Source organism: Bison bison, unplaced genomic scaffold (genome assembly GCF_000754665.1).
Source record: "Bison bison bison isolate TAMUID 2011002044 unplaced genomic scaffold, Bison_UMD1.0 scf7180017864345, whole genome shotgun sequence".
Lineage (NCBI taxonomy): Eukaryota > Metazoa > Chordata > Mammalia > Artiodactyla > Bovidae > Bison > Bison bison.
Genome location: NW_011494917.1, coordinates 419,212 through 441,336, shown reverse-complemented (window position 1 = coordinate 441,336; position 22,125 = coordinate 419,212). Strand labels below are relative to the sequence as shown.

General features: G+C 38.9%; 1 protein-coding gene across 1 annotated transcript in view; it reads right to left on the bottom strand.

Moving 5' to 3' along the window:
* DGKH (diacylglycerol kinase, eta) overlaps positions 1 to 22,125 on the bottom strand; it is a 114,879-nt gene that overhangs the window by 16,961 nt on the left and 75,793 nt on the right. Inside the window, exons 16-23 of the mRNA XM_010854593.1 lie at positions 20,423 to 20,548; positions 17,809 to 17,926; positions 16,711 to 16,821; positions 16,474 to 16,570; positions 10,431 to 10,538; positions 5,694 to 5,807; positions 5,078 to 5,212; positions 3,966 to 4,129 (exon numbers count right to left, since the gene is read on the bottom strand). Of these exons, the coding sequence (XP_010852895.1) occupies positions 3,966 to 4,129; positions 5,078 to 5,212; positions 5,694 to 5,807; positions 10,431 to 10,538; positions 16,474 to 16,570; positions 16,711 to 16,821; positions 17,809 to 17,926; positions 20,423 to 20,548 (973 nt within the window). The remainder of the gene's footprint in view (positions 1 to 3,965; positions 4,130 to 5,077; positions 5,213 to 5,693; positions 5,808 to 10,430; positions 10,539 to 16,473; positions 16,571 to 16,710; positions 16,822 to 17,808; positions 17,927 to 20,422; positions 20,549 to 22,125) is intronic.

Here is a 22,125-nt window from a genome sequence, read left to right as displayed (position 1 = left end):
GAACCCGGGTAGCCCACATTGCAGGCAGATTCTTTACCATCCGAGCCACCAGGAAACAAAAAATACCAACCCCCAAATCTTTTATATAAAAAGTTAGGCCTATGGACTCTCCAGGTGGTTAAGAATCTGCCTGCCAATGCATATCAAACACAGGTTTGATCCCTGGTCTGGGGAGATTCCTCATGCCTTGGGGCAGTCAATCAAGCCCAAGTGCCACAACTACTGAAGCCCGCGCACCCTAGAGCCTGCGCTCCATGAGAGAAGCCGCCGCAACGAGACGCCTGTACGCTGCAACAAAGAGGAGCCCCTGCTCACTGCAACTGGAGAGTCCGTGGGCAGCAACGAACACCCAGTGCAGCCAAAAATAAATTAATTAAATTGAAAAAGACGTTAGGCCTAGCATCAGAGATACGCATACTGAGGTGCTACTTGGAAGCACAAGATACAGTAACACTTCATTTTGCATTATCGCTGGAAAGTTGAGAGGGGTCCCAAATGTAGAGTGTAGACACATCTTTTATTCACTGGAAGTTTAACCAGGCACAGTTACAACAGATTCAGTCAGTTCAGTTCAGTCACTCAGTTGTGTCCGACTCTTTGTAACCCCATGGACTGCAGCACGCCAGGTCTCCCCGTCCATCACCAACTCCGGGAGTTTACCCAAACTCATGTCCATTGAGTCGGTGATGCCATCCAACCATCTCATCCTCTGTTGTCCCCTTCTCCTCCCACCTTCAATCTTTCCCAGCATCTGGGTCTTTTCAAATGAGTCAGCTCTTTGCACTAGGTGGCCAAAGTATTGGAGTTAGTGGAAAACATTACCACATATATCATCATGCTAAGTGCTTTATATGCACTATCTAATTTAATGTTCACAACCTAACAGGTAGTTGTGGTTTTTCTCCACTTTGCAGATGACGACATATGAGGCTCAGAGAGCGTTAGTATGTACACAAAGCTAATCAGTGATAGAGCCTGGATTTTAGTCTATTTCTATCCAACGCCAAAGCCTGTTGTGCCGCAGTCCTTTGGAATCTAGACCTTCAAGAACAGTCCTAGAAAGACAGGATCTAGAAAGGCAGGGCAAAAAGGTCAAAGAGAAAAAGGAGAAATTCTACTGACTGCTAGAAAATGAGCAAGGTGTGCAATAAGCAAGAAGGTACGTCTATTCTAATCCTTTTGCTTCTGACATCTTCAAGCAGAATGATCTTCAATCCAGAAACGGAAGAACAAAGGAAGAGACAGGAGTCCTCCATGGCTGAATCATGAGCAAAGGAGAAGAATTTAATTCTTAAGGATAATATGATTGATATCCAAGACACAAAGGAACTTGCAAACATCACCTAAGCATCCTTATCAATAACCTTGAAATCATGAGGAAGAGGAAGAACAGAGATGAGAAAATGTTATTCTAATTTTCAAGGCAAAAGAAAGTATTCAACATCAAGGGAACCCTTCCAACTGCTAAATGAATTTCCTACTAGGTGCAAGCTTCCCTGGTGGCTCAGATGGTAAAGAATCTGCTGCAATTCAGGAGACCAGGGTTCGATCCCTGAGTCAGGAAGATCCTCTGGAGAAGGGAATGGCCACCCACTCCAGTATTCTTACCTGGAGAATTCCAAGGACAGAGGAGCAGGAGAGGCTGCAGTCCTGGGGTCACAGAGAACTGGACCCGACTATGAGACCAACTTTCACTTTTCTGCTTTTTCAAATGAATACACATTCTGAAAATTGATGAGTGAGCCTGATTTACTGGCTGATGGGGAATCATGTCCCCTCTTTTTTTTTTTTGGATAAGGATATTTGGTTGATTGACAGGATGATAATATAGGAAGAACATTGTGGTTTCAAGGGAGCATGCTTTAGTTTCAAGAAAACCAAGGAACCTCCATACTGCTTTCCATAATGTATTAATTAGCTGGATTGTATTAATTATTTTACAATATATATGTATATCAAACCATCACACTGCATACTTTAAATATACAGTATAGAATTTTTATTTGTCCATTGTATCTCACTAAAGCCAAGAAAAAAAAAACACAAAAAATTCTGTAAATTGAAGTCAACAGAACATGTTCACAGTATCTAAGATGTATTTACCTTAAAACTACTATGTCTGTGGATAAGAAGCTGAGATGCACAATAATGCAGTTACGTGGATTTAGCTGGCTAAATATTAATTTTCCCTTATCTTTTTCCTAAGCTACTCAGTATCTTACAGTTATCATCCTTTATTCTAAAATGTTAAATACTGGTCTCCAGCAGTAGGGAGTGTGTATCTTTTTTCATATCTCTAACATCTAGCACAGTCTGGGCATCTAACACATATTTAAAGAGGAAAATAAGGAATGAGTGAGAGAGAGCAGACGGAGAGGGTGGGGAGGGGAAAGGAAGCAAGTTAGCTCCTCGGACTCCTAAGCTTTGCTTTCCTTTTCTATTTCAGCGTTTTGATCAGTGACCAGGTGAAGGTGTGGGAAGACTTAACAGCAATCATGCACAGAACACCGAATATGCCGGACCTGCTGTGCCAAGGGCACTTCCCATGGCGGGTCTCACTTAACCTTCACAGTGACCTGGTCAGGCAGCTCTTACCCACGTTGGGTAGATGCCATTTGGGTGAAGAGGCGAGAAGACGCATGCCTGTGGTCCCGCCTCATCTTTGAAGTTTAATCCTGGTCATAGTGATTTTTATGTGCTTTATGTTCACAGAACTTTTTCTCTTTTTTAAATCTTCTCTTTCTGTCTCCTAAAATTAATTTCTGTGGTCTGGCAAAGTCCGTGATGTATCTATTGGAAACAGATTTTTGGACAGTTCCCACCCATCCCCACCCCCTGACTCTTCTTGGGAGCAGGGTTAATGTTTATATTTCCTTCTATATCCTATAAACATTTAATAAGTACAAAGCACCATATAAGTGAGTAATGTAGTATAAAGAGGGCTTCCTGGGTGGCTCAGGGGTAACGAATCCGCCTGCCAATGCAGGAGACACAAGAGACCTGGGTTCAATCCCTGGGTGGGACAGATCCCCTGGAGGAGGGCATGGCAACCCACTCCAGTACTCCTGCCTGGAGAATTTCATGAACAGAGAAGCCTGGTGGGCTACAGTCCACTGGGGGTCACAAAGAGTCAGACACGACTGGGTGACTAGGCACACACGCACAGTAGAGACTGTATGTAAAGTGGGGAAATAATAACAAAAGGGTTATATATACAATATATATACATAATACATACATATATGCTTTATATGTGTTAAGTTGCTTCAGTTGTGTCTGACTCTTGCAACCCCATGGACTGTAGCCTGCCAGGCTCCTCTGTCCACGGGTTCTCCAGGCAAGAATACTGCAGTGGGTTGCCATTCCCTTCTCCAGGGGATCTTCCTGACCCAGGAATCAAACCCACATCTTTTACATCTCCTGCCTTGGCATGTGGGTTCTTTACCACTAGCGCCGTCTATAAAATAGGGCTTCCCAGGTGGCTCAGTGGTCAAGAATCCAACTGCCATGCAGGAGATGCAGGAGACTGGGGTTCGATCTCTGGGTGGGGCAGATCCCCTGGAGAAGAAAATGGCAACCCACTCCAGTATTCTTGCCAGAAGAACCCCACGGCCTGAGGAGCCTGGAGGCCTACAGTCCATGGGGTCGCAAAGAGTTGGATACAATGGAAGCGACTGAACACATATATAAAACACAAAATATACAAAATAACAAGAGTGTACATTAGGCAAGCTCTGCCTTGTGTTTCAGGAAGTCCGAGACCCGGCCTGTCGTGGTGTCGGAGTGGACTGATGAAGGCAAACAGGGATTTCTGAGGCACAAGGGAAGTAGCAAATGGAGGAGAACAGAGGCGTCCCTTCCAGAGACCCAGAACCACCGCAGAGACGGATTCAAACTACGGAAAGCAGAACGGGCCACGCCCGGTGTCCTCACAGCCGCAAGGCTCGCGGGGCTCGGATACCTACCTGGTGATGAGTTCCTCGGCCGCCTGCGAGCACAGCTGCATCTGAGACACTTCCTCCGTGGCCAGGTCCGCCGCGTGCTGGATGTACAAGTGCGTTCGGAGAACTGGCTTACCCGAATCACATTTCTGCTTATCTTCCCAAGACTTCAGGGTGCTTTCAAAGGCCTATTTAAAGTCAATACGTAATGAACTGTGCGCTTAGAGCTAAACGCACACAAATAAATGTGTATGTAGATAGTACACATGGCTTTAAATGGCTTTAAATTGGCTTTAAATGGCTTTAAATTGGCTTTAAATGGCTTTAAATGGCTTTAAAACTACTAGTAGTTTTTCCTAATCCTAACACTTCATGAAATATATTGCAAGGACGAAGAAGATATCTTAAAGTTTTCTCATATATTACAACAAATAAAAAGTAATGTAATTGATGATCATTATATCAGAAAGTTTTTAAAAAGCTTCAACTTATGCTTCAATATTTACTACTGTATGAATAACAAACCGGATGGATGTTGTAGTCTTATTTGTTATGGGTGTGACCTTAATTAAGAATACATATTCTGGTAAGGCAAAACTGTCAAGACAGAAAAAGATGGGGGTGCCAGGGGTTGGAATAAGGGAGGGAGGGATGTGAGGAGGAGGACAGGAATATTTAGGGCAGTGAGACTACTGGGCATGTATCTGTAACGGTGGATACAAATGATTATACACTTGTCAAACCTATAGAATGGAGAACACAAACTATTACTTCAGTGAATAATAATGGATCAATAGTGGTTCATCAGCTGTAATAATGTACCACGCTAAACCAAGATATTAAGGGGAACAGAATAGGGAAATACAATAGGGGAATTCATGTGCTTGTCAGGGAGGTGAGGACATATGTGGGACCAGAAACAGAATCCTCTACAGCTTCTGCTCAATTTTTCTCTAAACCTAAAAAAAGAAACCATTTTCAGAACTAAATATTTTTTTCATGTTTTTAAACTAGAATGATCTACATGTCAGACTTAAAAGACAATTTAAATCTTTTCCCTGGGCTTCTGTTTTTCATGACAATTTACTTTTTACAGGTTGAACAGACTCTAGAAGAACTTATTTTCGGTTACGTACCCTGTCCCTGGTGAGCATCTGAGCTCTGTTCTTGTGCACGATCTTGATAATCCCTGGAGGCTGAACCCATGCTTCTCCGTCCACCTGCACTGGGACTCCCTCGTCACCAAAGATAGTGATCTTTACTGTACGGCACTGAAACAAAGCGAGTTATTTGAGAGTACAACTCATCTGACACTCAATCTTGTTGTATTCAAAGTTGACTCTTAGTCCATTCTGTGGAATGGGATGTTATGCTTTTCCACATAGGATGACACAGTAACAACTGGAATAACAAGAAAGCCCATTATTTTATAGATGAATATACAGCGTATGAGTCATTGGAATAGCTTCTCAACAGCCCAAGAGGTGAGGGCTTCTCAGCTGGCATTAGTGGTAAAGAACCTGTCTGCCAATGCAGGAGATTTATGAGACACAGGTCTGATCCCTGGGTCGGGAAGATCCCCTGGAGGAGGGCATGGCAACCCACTCCAGTATTTGGGCCTGGAGAATTCCATGGAGAAAGGAGGCTGGCGGGCTACAGTCCATAGTGTTGCACAGAGTCAGACACAACTGAATCGCCTTAGCACGCACATGCACACAAGTAGTGAAGTCAGGTTTGGGTAGGGAAACCAACCTGGGCGATTCGATGGTGCTGCAGTTTAATGACCCTTGAAACGGCCATTTGCACGCTGTCAAATATTGCAACGACTTCTAGGATCTTGTCATCAAATGATGGTGCAGCAAATATCTGAAAGAAAAACCACATTACACTTTCACTAATACAGTTAAGGTTTAAATGAAGTGGCCCACCAAGCAATGTAAACCCTGCAACATATATATTTTTTAAAATATATAAAAATAGGAAGCAGAAAAGTAAGCAAATATTATCAGCAAATGATACTTCAAGGACAAAATTAATCACTGAAGAGAGCTTAAAATAAACTTAATAAAGGTTTGAAAACCCATGGATATAATACTCATGCCCCTCTTATAAAGCAATCTTGACAGGAGTAAACTAATATATTTCCAAATGATTCATCTTGGTGTGTGTGTCTGTGTGTGTGTGTCTGTGTGTGTGTGTGTCTGTGTGTGTGTGTGTGTGTACTGTGCTCAGTCGTGTCTGACTCTTTGCAACCCCATGGACTGTAACCCGTCAGGTTGCTCTGTCCATGGAATTTTCCAGGCAAGAATACTAGAGCGCATTATCACTTCCTACTTAGGGAATCTTCCTGACCCAGGGATGAAATCTGCGTCTCTTGTTTCTCCTGCGTTGGCAAGAGGATTCTTTACCACTGCACCACCCGGAAAGCCCCATCTTGGCATGAGATGTACTAAATATCTGTTCATACATAACTCAGGTATCTCAATTAAATGATGCATGTAACTTTAGGAAACTTTAAAATTTCAGAATGTGATGCAGATTTCAGAAAAGTAAAGATAATGCCCACCACTGCGCCACCTGGAAAGCCCCGTCTTGGTATAAGATGTATTAAATATCTGTTCATACATAACTCAGGTATCTCAATAAAGTGATGCATGTAATTTCAGGAAACTTCAAAATTTCAAAAAGTGATGCAGATTTCATAAAATTAAAGGTAATGAACATGGAAATTGCAATCGGGTTCACTTGGTATATTTTAAGGGAAATTTTTCAAGGTGTTACAAGCGGTGTCTGTATGTGCTTTATTATATACCTTACTACAACTTTTTAGGGCATTTAAGAACATGAAAAGAAATCTCAGAAGATGAAAACACGTGGGCTTACTTTGCTTTGGTGTTAAATGTATTTTCACAAAATTAACCTAAAAACTTTAAATTTCAGCTCTATTACTTTGTTCCTTTTACTCCCTCTTTTTACTGTATCATACATAATTATGCCTCTGAAAAAATATTCAATGTAAAGTAGTACCATAATTAAAACTTTTACTGAAAATCTCAGGACACAAATTTGGGAACTTTTTGTTATCAGACTGCCTGGTTTTAAACTCTGTCTCCCCCACTTATGAATTGTGTAAACTTGTGTCAGTTTCTTCATTGATAAAATTTAGATAAAAATTGTGGCTATTCATATGATAATCTCAATAGATGCAGAAAAAGCCTTTTACAAAATTCAGCACCCATTTATGATTAAAACTCTTTAAAAAATGGGCACAGAAGGAACCTAGTAAAGCCATATATGATAAGCCCACAGTAAACATTATTCTCAATGGTGAAAAACTGAAAGCATTTCCCCTAAGATCAGGAATAAGACAAGGATGTCCATTCTTGCCACTATTATTCAACATAGTTTTGGAAATCCTAGCTACAGGAATCAGAGAAGAAAAAGAAATAAAAGGAATCCAGATTGTAAAAGAAGAAGTAAAGCTCTCACTGTTTGAAGATGACATGATACTATACATAGAAAACCCTGAAGATATTATCAGAAAATTGCTAGAGCTAATCAGTAAATTTAGCAAAGTCGCAAGATACAAAATCAATACACAGAAATCATTTGCATTCCTATATACTAACAATGAAAACTCAGAAAGAAAAACTGAGGAGTCAATCCCATTCACCATTGCAACAAAAAGAATAAAATGTCTAGGAATAAACCTACCTAAGGAGACAAAAGAACTGTGTACATAAAATTGTAAAACACTGATGAAAGAAATCAAAGATGACATAAACAGATGGAGGGATATTCCATGTTCCTGGGTAGGAAGGATCAATATTGTGACAACGACTATACTACCAAACGCAATCTACAGATTCAGTGCGATCCCTATCAAATTACCAATGGCATTTTTCACAGAACTAGAACAAAAAATTTCACAATTCATATGAAACACAAAAGACCCCAAATAGCCAAAGCAGTCTTGAGGAAGAAGAATGGAGCTGGAGGAATCAACCTTCCCGACTTCAGATTACCACTACAAAGCTACAGTCATCAAGACAGTATGGAACTGGCATAACAACAGAAATATAGACCACTGGAACAAGATAGAAAGCCCAGAAATAAGCCCATACACCTATGGGTACCTTACTTTTGACAAAGGAGGCAAGAATATACAACGGAGAAAAAACAGCCACTTCAATAAGCAGTGCTGGGGAAACTGGACAGCTACATGTAAAAGAATGAAATTAGAACACTTCCTAACACCATACACAAAGATAAAGTCAAAATGGATTAAAGACCTAAATGTAAGACCAGAAACTATAAAACTCTTAGAGGAAAACATAGGCAGAACACTTGATGACATAAATCAAAGCAAGATCTTCTATGACCCACCTCCTAGAGTACTGGAAATACAAACAAAAGTAAACAAGTGGGACCTAATTAAACTTAAAAGCTTTTGCACAGGAAAGGCAACTATAAACAAGGTGAAAAGACAAACCTTAGAATGGGAGAAAATAATAGCAAATGAAACAATTGACAAAGGATTAATTTCCAAAATATACAAGCAGCTCATACAACTCAATGCCAGAAAAATAAACAATCTAATCAAAAAGTGAGAAAAAGATTTAAACAGACATTTCACCAAAGAAGACAAACAGATGGCTAACAAACACATGAAAAGATGCTCAACATCGCTCCTTATTAGAGAAATGCAAATCAAAATTACAATATATCAGCTCACACCAGTCAGAATGGCCATCATCAGAAAGTCTACATACAATAAATGCTAGAGATGGTGTGGAGAAGAGGGAACCCTCTTGCACTGTTGGTAGGAGTGTAAATTGGTGCAGCCACTATGGAAGACAGTATGGAGATTCCTTTAAAAACTAGGAATAAAACCACCATACGACCCAGCAATCCCATTTCTAGACATTTACCAAAGACATATACGTGAGGAAACCAAAATTGAAAAAAACACATGTATCCCTATGTTGACTGCAGCACTATTTACAATAGCTAGAACATGGAAGCAGATGTTCTGTAGATGTTTATCAACAGATAAATGGATAAAGAAGCTGTTTTACATACACAAAATGGAATATTACTCAGCCATAAAAAAAGAACACCTTTGAGTCAGTTCTAATGAGGTGGATGAACCTAGAGCCTATTATACAAAGTGAAGTAAGTCAGAAAGAGAAAGATAAATATCATATACTAATACATATATATGAAATCTAGAGAGATGGTACTGATGAATTTATTTGCAAGGCAGCAATGGAGAAACAGAGACAGAGAAGAGACATGGGGAGAGGGAAAGAAAGGGTGAATGTATGAAGAGAGCAACATGGAAACTTACATCACCATATGTAAACTAGATAGCCAATGGGAATTTGCTGTATGACTCAGGGAACTCAAACAGGGGCTCTGTATCAACCTAGAGGAGTGATCAGGAGGAGCTTGGGAGGAGGTTCAAGAGGGAGGAGACATATGTACACCTATGGTTGATTCATATTGCTATTTGACAGAAAACAATAAAATTCTGTAAAGCAATTATCCTTCAAATAAAAAATAAATACATTTATTTTTTAAATGTGGGTTATTAAGTTATGAATGTGAAACTCTCAGAAAACTGTCTGCCTACCTAGTAGGGGTTCAAGAAACATTAGCTTTGTTTATCGCAATCTCACTGATTTCTTCTTGAAATATTTAAGAGTGATGATGGGCTGACAAATAACTGGTTGCTAATTTAAATTTCTATACTCAAATAGGATTGGAATATATTCATATTATGAAAATTACAAATATTTTCCAATTTATTTTATACCTTAATCCCTGCCTGCACATCTAAGAGCTCTGAGAAATTGGTTCAGTGAGAGCCACTACATCATAAGCCTCAAATCACAGGGCCTATCATTCGGTGTATATGACTCTTCAAAGACCATAGTAAACTTTCCAGTTTTATTGTTATATATGCGTTAATAAGTGTGTCAACTCTCATCTTTAGCACAACTGCATTTCTTAGGTTGTATTTTTTCTTTTTTAATAAAGGAGAGTATAAAAACAAAAATAACCATATTCCTCAATGGCCAAGTGAGCCCTTTGACATTTATAAAAATTAAAACAGTAATAAAATACAAATTTAGAAAAGTAAAGGTACAGAAAAGTATTTTGGTAGGCAGAATAATATTCCCTTCCCTGCCTTCCAAAATGCCCATGTCCTCATTCCTGGAACCCGGGAATGTCACCTTACACAGCAAAAGAGCCTTTGCAGATGTGATTAAATTAGGAACCTTGAGATGGGGAGATTATCCTGGATGACTGGGGTGGGCCCAGTGTAATCACGGAAGTCATTATAAGTGGAAGCAGGAAGCAGAAGAGATCAGAGTGATGCAACGTGACAAGGACTCAACCGCCTCCATCAGCTATGGGGATGGAGGGAGGGACCTCATGCCAAGGAATGTGGGCAACTTCTAGACAGAGCAAGGGAATACTTACATCATCTTCTTTAGTTCCACCCCAAAAGTTAGTGCCTCCGGCATAGCTGGGGATGTTCAGCACTGCTATTCCTTGCAGACTGGGGAGAGGAATATACTGCCCATCACACTGTAAAGTCAAAAGCTGAGAGGTCAGATCAAAAGAGCAAAACCACAAGTTTGGAAGACAGCAGAAGACCAAAGGCAAAGGACAATGGAGGAAAGTGGTGGTGACGTCAGCTTTCCTGTAAATATGTTCCTACACACTATCTTATTCTTTAATTTAAAAAATTTTACAGAGTAAATATTTATTTACAGAAGTTGTTACAGAAAAACAAATTGAAAAAAAGTGTTTTATAAACCAACCTCAGTGTTCACTGATGGATAAATGGATTAAAAATGTGATATATATACATATATATATATCACATATATATAAAATATGCTGTGCTATGCTTAGTTGCTCAGTTGTGTCTGACTCTTTGTGACCCTATGGACTTTATCCCACCAGGCTCCTCTGTCCATGGGATTCTCCAGGCTGGAGTAGGTTGCCATTTCCGTTTCGAGGGGCTCTTCCCGACCCAGGGATCGAAACCCGTGTCTCCTGTACTAGCAGGTGGATTCTTTACTACTGAGTCACACATGAGTAAGTTCTTGGTGAAGAGAAGGTTTTAGCCTTTGTTTTGAAAGCAAGGAGTCTGCAGATGTCATACTTAAAACAGGAGCTGTATTTTCACTAATTCTCAAATTAAACTAATTAAAAATTAAAAAATAATTAACATAAGTTTGTTAAAATTCCATTTTAATGCCCAATGAAAATGATCTTCAACCTTTAGAACAAATGAGAATCTGGTCTGAACCCACTTTTCAAAAATTTTAAGTAAGTGCGAATACTTCCTAACACTAACCTCCACGAGGTGTTTTCAACCTTTCCTTTCCTTTGCAGGACAACATAGTCAAAGGCTCACACTGTATCTGGGCGCCTAGGGCAGTTCCCGGCACACAGCAGGTGCTCAGTGAGTGTTTGATAAATGAATGAACAGAAAGTATTTAGTTGAATAATAAACCTTTTCTGAACTCAACTGAACAAATATTTTTGTGTGCTTTAGAAAAAAGTCATATGAGTCACAAAGGAAATGGAAAAATGATATCTTCATAAATATAAAAGGAATACTAAAAAAATTCAGAGCAGTCCTTAAAGATTTTATCAATGAACATACTATTTGCAAGCATAATAGGGAATAAGATGAAAATGTCAAAAGCTCCATAAGCTTTGCTGAATTTAACAAACATGCATTAGGAAAACACCAGGGTTAAGAGCTTAATGTCCATTTCATATAGTCTCAGGGAAAGTATGAGCAGTACAGATTCAATAAATTAAGGTCACCTGATTCAACTGTTTCTTTCAGATTCAGCAGTAAATTCAGGAGTGTTATATTTTTTTGTATAATCTTCTCTAATCTCACTTGTTCATGATGCTGCAAAATGCTTTAAAACTGCAGTCACACTTTTTTTCTGATCAGTGTTTGCTTTTCAGCTCCTTTCATTAGGAACTATGGGAAGACAGGGGGTCTGTTTGGAATCCTGTCACTTATTTGGTCAAATGCCTTAGACTTTCAGAGATTCATTTTGCTCGTTGGGAAAATGGGCTAATAATACTTCGTCCACAGTGCGGCCAACAAGGTACGGGATGAGAAAACATCTACAACATCTAGTGGGGAGTCAGTAGGTGTCTTTTTTCAGTTATATTACAAATTAATGTTTTACAGGGAAAAAAACTGGAGTTGAAGTTTTGGCATCTCCAGGTACCAACTGCTTGATCTTAGTTAGGTAAGTGACTTAAAATGAAATAATAATACTTGCCTCATAAAGAATAATAACTCTCATAAAGTTTAAATATTAAACATAATATGTAGAAAGCATTCAGGAAGCTTCAATTATTATTTTTGCTGCTGTTTAGTCACTCAGTTGTGTCTGACTCTCTTCTGACCCCACGGACTGTAGCCCGCCAGGCCCCTCTGTCCACGGGTTCTCCAGGCAAGAATCCTAGAGTGGGTTGCCATTTCCTGCTCCAGGGGATCTTCCCAACCCAGGGATTGAACCTGCGTCTCCTGCTTTGGCAGGCAGATTCTTTATTACTGAGCCACCAGGGAAGCCCTCAATTATTATACAACATGACTTAAAATGTAGCTATAGTCATTATTATTGAATGAACTAAATAAAGATAGAAATTACTATAAGCCAATTTTAACAAATTATGGAAACAACTGTTGTGAGACTATGGAAATATGTGAAATTACAAAAAATGTGAATTAAACAACTCTTTGTTATATTTTATTAAGGATTACAGGTGAACATTGTTTTTCTCCTTCATGTATCTTGGTATTTAAAGGACTCAAAACAGTATTTGATCATTACTTTACTTAAAATCTAGAACAAGCTGCTTGATGCATGTAAATTAGGTATATCTGGACAAAAAAGTCATCTTTAGGAAAAAATTTGAATCTTAATGACATTTTTCATTCATAGGTCAAAGGTATTTCTGCTCTACAAATTGCAAAATTTGATATTACATTATTATACGTTTCTGGCATTCCCATGATTGTAGAGAGGATTATAAATGTCATTCAAAGGTTCTAAATCTTCAGTACCTATCAGATTCACAGGGTATATGGCTTGAGAAACAGGGTTTATATTTGCATAATTCTTTACAGTTTAAACTGTGATTTCTCATATCAATGAATTATAATTCTGCACATAAGCATTATTTTATTCATTTTGCCATTGGAAAAGCCAAGGCCAAGGTCTTTGCTTTGTGCAAACTCAAAGTCAACACATGACTTCTATACAACACAACAGGGGAAGGCAGACTCCTGAGCAAAGGTTTTTCGGCCAGTGACTGGCACTTGATGAAAAGGGATCTTTCTGAGAAAAATTCCCTAAGCCCTGCGTCTCTCTTCTCTACCTTTATCCTAAGTGATCCAACATCAAGGAAATTAATTTTTCAACAATGGACCTTCCATGGTCCTCAGGAGTAGCAGGCGTTTTGTTTGTTTATTTTTAACTATAGCAAAAAATTCTCTTAATTTTTCTACTTTACCTTTTGTGCATATTATCAAGATGCTTTCACCTATCTTGTTTTCCTAAATTTACTTTCCTTTTAATCACTGAATATAAACTTCTGTATCAGGTCAGAATTATATCAAGTTCTGAATCTGAGGTTCAAAAACCAAGGGTCCACGGTTAGATTCACTGTCTGTTAACTACAATGGTAAAAACATATCTCTTATAGTCAGCAATCTCTGAAATCTAGCAATGCACTCAATTATAAATGTAGACAACAAACCACACACTGGCAATACAGTACTTGTGACTTCATCACAGTAGAAACCAATATTCTGTATTATATTACAGACATTTCGGATATCTTTTAGTATCATTTATGTTCATCATTACTTCAAAAGTAAGGTAAAAGTGTGAAGTGTTAGTCGCTTAGTTGTGTCTGACTCATTGCGACCCATAGACTGTAGCCCACCAGGTTCATCTGTTCATGGAATTCTCCAGGCAAGAATACCGGAGTGGGTTGCCATTCCCTTGTCCAGGGGATTTTCCTGACCCAAGGATTGAACCTCTTCTATATTGCAGGAAGATTCTTTACTATCTGAGCCACCAGGGAAGCCCACACTTACTATTATATATACCATTAGATTTTTGTCATTTGATGTAGCAATAAAGAAACAAATATATCACTCTACAATGCTTTAAAAATATTTTGTTAATTTATTTCAATATTATTTTATTTTGTGTCTATATATATTTAAAGAGTGCTTTAAAAACAATATTCCGAGAAGGGGTCCATAGTTTTTAATAGCATGCCAAAGGGTTCACAGATCAAAAAGTGTTAAGAACCTCTGCTTAATGGAGATTACAAAGCAGCTGCGTAGGATATTGTTCAGAATTTGGACCATCAATCAAAAAGGACAGAAACAGAACTTCTGAAGACCTGAAGGCTCTCCTAGAAATAAAGCAATCCAGTCATTCTCATTCTGGATAGTTCCCCAAATCCTAAAGATGGCCAGCTATGGGTCTTGACCACATAACACTTAACAAATTATGTAAATGATCATTTGCCTGTCTGTTTCCCTCTCAAGTCAGGGCCAGGACCTGTGCAAGCTTATGGGGCTAACAAAAACTTCTTACCCATCCTTAAGCAGAGTGTAGCTCACTAGGGGACATGAATAAGGAAAATGATTATACAGGCAATCCATAGGCAAGAACCCAAGTTAAGCAATGGATGGGGTGGCCAACAATAGCATTTACAGAGTATGAGCCTTCCTGATTTTGTACCTTTTCAGCCAGTAACATCTATCTTCATTTCATAAGCAATGATAAATCAAACCAGTGGATGATGTAGCTGTCCTCTAGAGTGGCAGGTAAAATGGGTTTATTTTTGCTAGGACATTTAGTTGATAATGAATGAGCCAGACACGTCTCTAGTCCATATTTCATTACTAAGATAACAACTAAAATAAAAAACATTCTGTTTAATTCATTGAGCTGTCAACTTAAGATTTGTCCTGGTGGCTCAGACAGTAAGGAGTCTGCCTGTAATGCAGGAGACCTGGGGTTCGATCTCTGGGTTGGGAAGATCTCTTGGAGAAGAAAATAGCAACCCAATCTAGTATTCTTGCCTTGAGAATCCCATGGACTGAGGAGTGTGGTGGGCTACAGTCCATGGGGTCGCAAAGAGTTGGAGAAAACTGAGCGACTACCAATTTCCCTTTCACTGTATGTAGTCTATACCTCAACTTAAAATATCTGGTTATAAAAAGATCCAAGATAGGAAAGACAAGCCTATCATCATAAACAGTGAGCTCTGGAACAAAGGTGAAGGAAAATAATACTCTAAGAAATAAGTACACTTCTCGGGGCTTCCCTGGTGTCTTAGTCGGTAAAGAATCTGCCTTCAATGCTGGATCCTGGGTTGGGAAGATCCCCTGGAGGAGGAGATGGCAACCCACTCCAGTATTCTTGCCTGGAGAATCCCCATGGACAGAGGAGCCTGGTGGGCTACAGTCCATGGGTTTGCAAAAAGTCAGACATGACTGAGCGGCTAAGCACACACATACACAGCAGACTTCTCAGAGCCATGTCCTCTATCTTCTTTTTCCTGTTACCAGATTAAAGAGCTTTTGCTGTCCTTATCATCCTATTTAAATTAGAAAAAAAAAAATACTAGAAAATGTAAATGCTCAGAATCTCTTTTGATTTTATTAACTTGTTGTTAGAATTAACTGGAACAAAGTATACATTTAACTTAAAAACTATTTATTGTGAATGGTATTTTCAGAGATTTGTGAAACTTCAGGCATTATAGAACCAAGTCAGAATTTAGAAACTTAAATGAAAAAAAATCTGATAAAAATGCTTTCCTGGGAGGGAGGTTTCAGAGGGAGGGGGCATATGTATACCCTATGGCTGATTAATGGTGATGTATGGCAGAAACCAACACAACAATGTAAAGCAATTATCCTCTAATTAAAAATAAATAAATTTTAAAAATGTTATCCTGTGTATGTACACACTTCCATGGTCTGGCCTTTTCACGGGGAACCTCAATTTCATAGAAGCATCTAAATTTCAGGATCTAATGATAATGGTAATTAAGCGTATCACTCATATCCAGTGTCTAATACCTCCTTTGGCATAAAGTAGAAAACCACATTTATTTTTTTTCCCTCCAGTGTTTAAGCACTATTCAAGAGAATAAAGTGTGCCCTAAATGTCCTAAGTGTTAGTCACTTAGTCATGTCCAACTCTTTGCGACCCCTTGGTCTGTCCATGGAACTCTTCTAGGCAAGAACACTGGAGTGGGTAGCCATGCCCTTTTCCAGGGAATCTTCCCAACCCAAGGTTCAAACTGGAATCTCCTGCAGTGCAGGCAGATTCTTTACCATCTGAGCTACCAGGGGAGCCCATTCAAGAGAACAGTTAAGGCCAAATCAGCTCCACAAATAAACCTTGCAAGATAATCTGAAATTTCTTTACTATCAAGATGAACTTACTTCGAGTTGAACCCTCTGTTCCAAATTCTTGTATGATCTTTGTAATAATTCCCGAGTTCCAAGGACTCCATACCACATCAAGTTTTTAGTTCGGCTCCTGAAAATAAACATAGGCGGAGAATTTCTGTAACTATTATTTATTTACCCTTTAAACGCAGAGTGAGCCAAAGAGGTAATAAATGAAATTAAAGTAAAATTGCCTTTGTGTAATTACATTATCACTATTATCCAAATTACCTGCATTTTTCAGGGTGCTCCTCTCTCTTATTATTAAATTCTAATGAAATTTTTGCATCTAATCCAATCCCAAAGTAATTGTTCATGACACATTTTTCTGAATAGCCATCTCTACAATAAGGAAAAGTACGTGAAAGTCAATTTCAGGTTCATAACAACAATTACAATTTGCACACAAAATAACACTTGACACCATTTAAGCTTACATTTCCTATGAAAAGGGGAAAGTTTACCAGGAATCATTTCCTATTTATGTGCCATGCGCATGTCCCAGTGTGTCTTAAATTTCAGAACAAGTGACCTAAAGGGACTGTGGGCAGGGGAAGTGGAGACAGTAGTGGTAATGCTTTTTCTATTAATTGTAACAAAATCTTAGTTCTTCTACTTCCTATGTAAGCCCCTCACTACATACACAAATTAGAGGGCCTCACAGTCAGATGCTAATACTCTTTTTTTGGTCAGAAAGTCTCCTCCACACTGGTACTTTTATTGAGTATTTATTGAGCAGAAAACAACTAAATTAGTCCCTTCTTATAGGTGCTTTAAAAAAGTACAGAGGAGTGTGGCACACTCCTTCAGGAGTGTCATTAGAGAAATGAGACATAAAAAAGCAAAGTTAAATATGGAAGTAAAACAAAGTTATCAGTACATATTGAACAACTGATGTTTTAAAGGAATTTTAAGAAGGGAAGGGATCAGTATGAGCCAGAAACTCCCTGAAATAAGTAAACCTTGACGTTGAAAGATGGAAGAATTGGCAAGGCTGAGAAAAAATGAGGTGAAAGGAATAGCAAAATTACAATTATGAAGGCAGTGATGAATAAAACATTCCAGGGAAAAGTGTATACAGCTGCGACTCACTTTGCCACTGGGTTGGTATCCGAGACTACAGGCTGGAAGGGACCTACCTTAGATCATGAAAACCACTGTATTTCACATATGTTCATGTATTCATCACCATCAACTTTTGAAATTTTCTGATGATTCTTTTTTTGGATGGGGGACTATTTTTATTGTAATGTATTTAAAATGTTACCATTCAAATAAAACAGAAACAAGGAAAGCCAAAACAAAATATATGCAAAAGTATATTCTTACACTGAATCTGGATCTGGGTCAATAAATGGTGTGGCACCAAAAGGGTCAATATTTGCTAGCAACATTTTGTTGATAATAGAACTTCCAGCAATTGAGGCAGCTAGTCCTGCTCTTAAACCTGGCCAGGAAAAAAATACAGGAGGACATATTAAGAGAAGACAGAAACAGCCGATACATTGTTTTTAGTTTTCATCAGAAACATCTTGCTCCCAAAGCATGGAGCAAAATGTCTCTATGCTTTTCAGTGTTTGTTTTCATTAATCAAAACTAAGAATTATGATATTGGTAAATACAAGGTTTCTGATGCTCCTTTTTATGATCTGTTGTCATAAAAAGTGAAAGAGATAAGGACCTAAATAGGAGTCTCTTCGTGACAGTTTCTCATTGACCATCAATGATTCTGTAATTTCAACAAGTAACCGCTGCTTCCTTTTCATTAGCAAAGAAGGCAGGGAAGGGAGTCTGTAAGGAATTTACAATAAAGGCCGAATTATCCAGAATGTCACAAAGTTAACATTTTCACACTCTTGATGCACAGACAATAATACTCAAGTAAAAATGCTGACGTCCAAGGGTGAAAGCTCAGTGTTGGTGTCAAGAATAAGTAGTAAAATATTAAACCCAGGTATTTATGGATTTTAGAAGAATACAGCCTTGAACATAAAAATGAAGCATCTTACCTCTAAATATGCAAAACTTCAAATTCATTTCAACAACTAGTTAGCTTTCTACTAACTAGTTATAGTATTCAAAGCTAATGAGTTTTATGATTTACCAAACCAAATGTTAAGGCCAGAAGCACTAAGGAGTAAGGACCCCAGGGAAGAGACAGACAAAAAGGAAAGAATAGTGAAGAAAAATAGGTTTTGCAATCAAGAAACACTAGGAAATTAGGAAACAAAGTCCTTTCTTTAGCTAACATTCCTTTCTTCAACAAAGCGCTCCTCTTAGAAATATTCATTATTTTAGTTACAAAGGTTAGCTGATTATCAAATAATCAAGATTAACTGTATTCTGTCATTTACTCTCATAGTTTCGAATATACAACGGTTATGCCAGTTCCCTTTACGTCTAAATAAATAAATAAATGAACAAAACAACCATGCTGGTGAGAGAATAACGGCTTGAAAAGATGAAGAGTCATATTTCAGATGCCCCAAAGAAAAGCACAGTATTTTCTAAAATGTTTTAAGGTTAGCCATATGTACAGCTTCCATCCAGAAGGGTCCAGGTTTGAAGAGAGATAGGACTTCCAGACACAGAATCCTTTCCGGAACCAAATGTGTCCTGGATTTATCATTTATACTTTAATATTTTCACTAAGATATAATTCACATACCATAAAATTCACCCCTTTAAAGTATGTAACTAAGTTTTACATACACAAAGTTGTTCAATGATCATTACTACCTGATTCAGAACTTTTTATTACCACTGAAAGAAACCCCATATGGGTTTGCAGTTATTTTCCATTCCTTCCAGGGCCCCCAGGTCTCAGATCCTGGAAACCACTAAGCCACGAAAGTTCTCTTTCTCTATAGACTAGACTCTTCTGGAGATGTCATGTAAATGGAATCATATAATATGTGCCTTTCTGTGTTGAGCTTCTTTCGCTTGGCATAATGTTTTCAAGGGTAATTATGTTATAGCATATATCAGTGGTTCATCATTTTTAATGACTAATATTCCATTGTATGGTCACAGCGTATTTTGTTTCTCCACTCATCAACTGATGAATATTGGGTTGTTTCCACTTTTTGACTATTATAGTACGGTGAAGTCGCTCAGTCGTGTCCGACTTTGTGATCCCATGGACTGTAGTCTACCAGGCTTCTCTGTCCATGGGATTTTCCAGGCAAGAGTACTAGAGTGGGTTGCCATTTCCTTCTCCAGGGGATCTTCCTGACCCAGGGATCGAACCCAGGTCTCCTGCATTGCAGGCAGACGCTTTACCCTCTGAGCCACAAGAAGCTCTATTATAAACAATATGTGACTATTACAAACAATAATAAAGTCTCCAAATATTACTCTTGAATTGTGATATACCTTTAAAAAATCATTTGTAGAAGAGATTGATTTTTAGAGTGTAATCTAGGTTCCAAAGTACTCTGGAATGAATTTGGAAGGTTTTCACTAAGGCAAACAAATGGTACTTAAGGAGATCTCTGAGACACTTATCCTAAATCCCAAGCCCTTATCAGGGCTGAAACAGATGCCTCGGACATTCCAAAACGATGCAGTATTATCAGTCTAAAAATAACTGTAGATACTTGTGCTTAAAACTAAGAGGAAGGCTGTAAGGATACTTTAAAGTTGGTTAAATACAAGATCAAATTTACCTTAGGACTTAAATTCAGATTCCTGGGTTCCATTCTAGAGCTACTCAATCAAAATTTCTCAGGTCAGGGGCCAGGAATATGCTTTCTAAGAGTTACAGACAATTCTTAAACACACCACAGTCTAAGGATCTGGACTTTGAATAATGAAAGTACTAAGAACACTTTCTTAAAGGAACACATTTATGAGCACATTTCTATAAAGTTCAGGAAGATGAGTACTTATACATTTTCACAGAAACACTTAAAAATACACCATGTTTCAGAGTCAGTACTACCTGGGCAAATTATTCTGGTATTGAGCACAGGGAGGTTTTCCTTGCTGGCTGCCACAGGGGCACCAGGGCCAGAGTCAGTTTGGGAACGACCAGCCCGGCCATCCGGAGACCGAGGTGCACCTTTAACTGTGGGCAAAAAGTCCAGATTAAAAAGAGATGCTGATAAAGCTGTTTTAAAAAACAAGCAAGTCTCTATACACTTGATGGCATAAAATAATTTCATACATGTTTAATCAGTCGAACTGAAAATATTACCTTGTGTTTACTTTTTTTTTTTTTACCATTTTCTATTCATTTTCTTGGGATTTACCATGTGGAAGGAATGTGTCACAGGTAGCTGTATTGATCTCTCATTTGAAATAGATGATGATCAATAGGATCAGACGGTAAACTATCTGCCTACAATGCAGGAGACCAGGGCTTGATCCCTGGGTCAGGACGATTCCCTGGGGGAGGGCATGGCAACTCACTCCAGTACTCTTGCCTGGAGAATCCCCATGGACAGAGGAGCCTGGTGGACTAGAATCCATGGGGGTCACAAAGAGTCGGACACGACTGGGCAACTAACATTTTTACTTTTCACCATAATTAAAGGTCTATCCCACATTGAAGGTCAGGAAGGGTGGTGGTGAGGAGATACCCCTCGTCCAAGGTAAGGAGCAGCAGCTGCACTTTGCTGGAGCAGCCGTGAAGAGATACCCCACGCCCAAGGTAAGAGAAACCCAAGTAAGACGGTAGGTGTTGCAAGAGGGCATCAGAGGGCAGACACACTGAAACCATACTCACAGAAAACTAGTCAGTCTAATCACACTAGGACCACAGCCTTGTCTAACTCAATGAAACTAAGCCATGCCCGAGGGGCAACCCAAGACGGGCGGGATCATGATGGAGAGATCTGACAGAATGTGGCCCACCGCAGAAGGGAATGGCAAACCACTTCAGTATTCTTGCCTTGAGAACCCCATGAACAGAATGAAAAGGCAAAATGATAAGATACTGAAAGAGGAACTCCCCAGGTCAGTAAGTGCCCAATATGCTACTGGAGATCAGTGGAGAAATAACTCCAGAAAGAATGAAGGGATGGAAAAACAATACCAAAGCAAAAACAGTACCCAGCTGTGGATGTGACTGGTGATAGAAGCAAGGTCCGACGCTGTAAAGAGCAATATTGCATAGGAACCTGGAATGTCAGGTCTATGAATCAAGGCAAATTGGAAGTGGTCAAACAAGAGATGGCAAGAGTGAATGTCGACATTCTAGGAATCAGCAAGCTAAAATGGACTGGAATGCGTGAATTTAAATCAGGTGACCATTATATCTACTACTGCAGGCAGGAATCCCTCAGAAGAAATGGAGTAGCCATCATGGTCAACAAAAGAGTCCAAAATGCAGTACTTGGATGCAATCTCAAAAACGACAGAATGATCTCTGTTCATTTCCAAGGCAAACCATTCAATATCCAGTAATCCAAGTCTATGCCCCAACCAGTAACGCTGAAGAAACTGAAGTTGAACAGTTCTATGAAGACCTACAAGACCTTTTAGAACTAACACTCAAAAAATATGTCCTTTTCATTATAGGGGACTGGAATGCAAAAGTAGGAAATCAAGAAATACCTGAAGTAACAGGCAAATTTGGCCTTGGAATATGGAATGAAGCAGGGCAAACACTAATAGAGTTTTGCCAAGAAAATGCACTGGTCA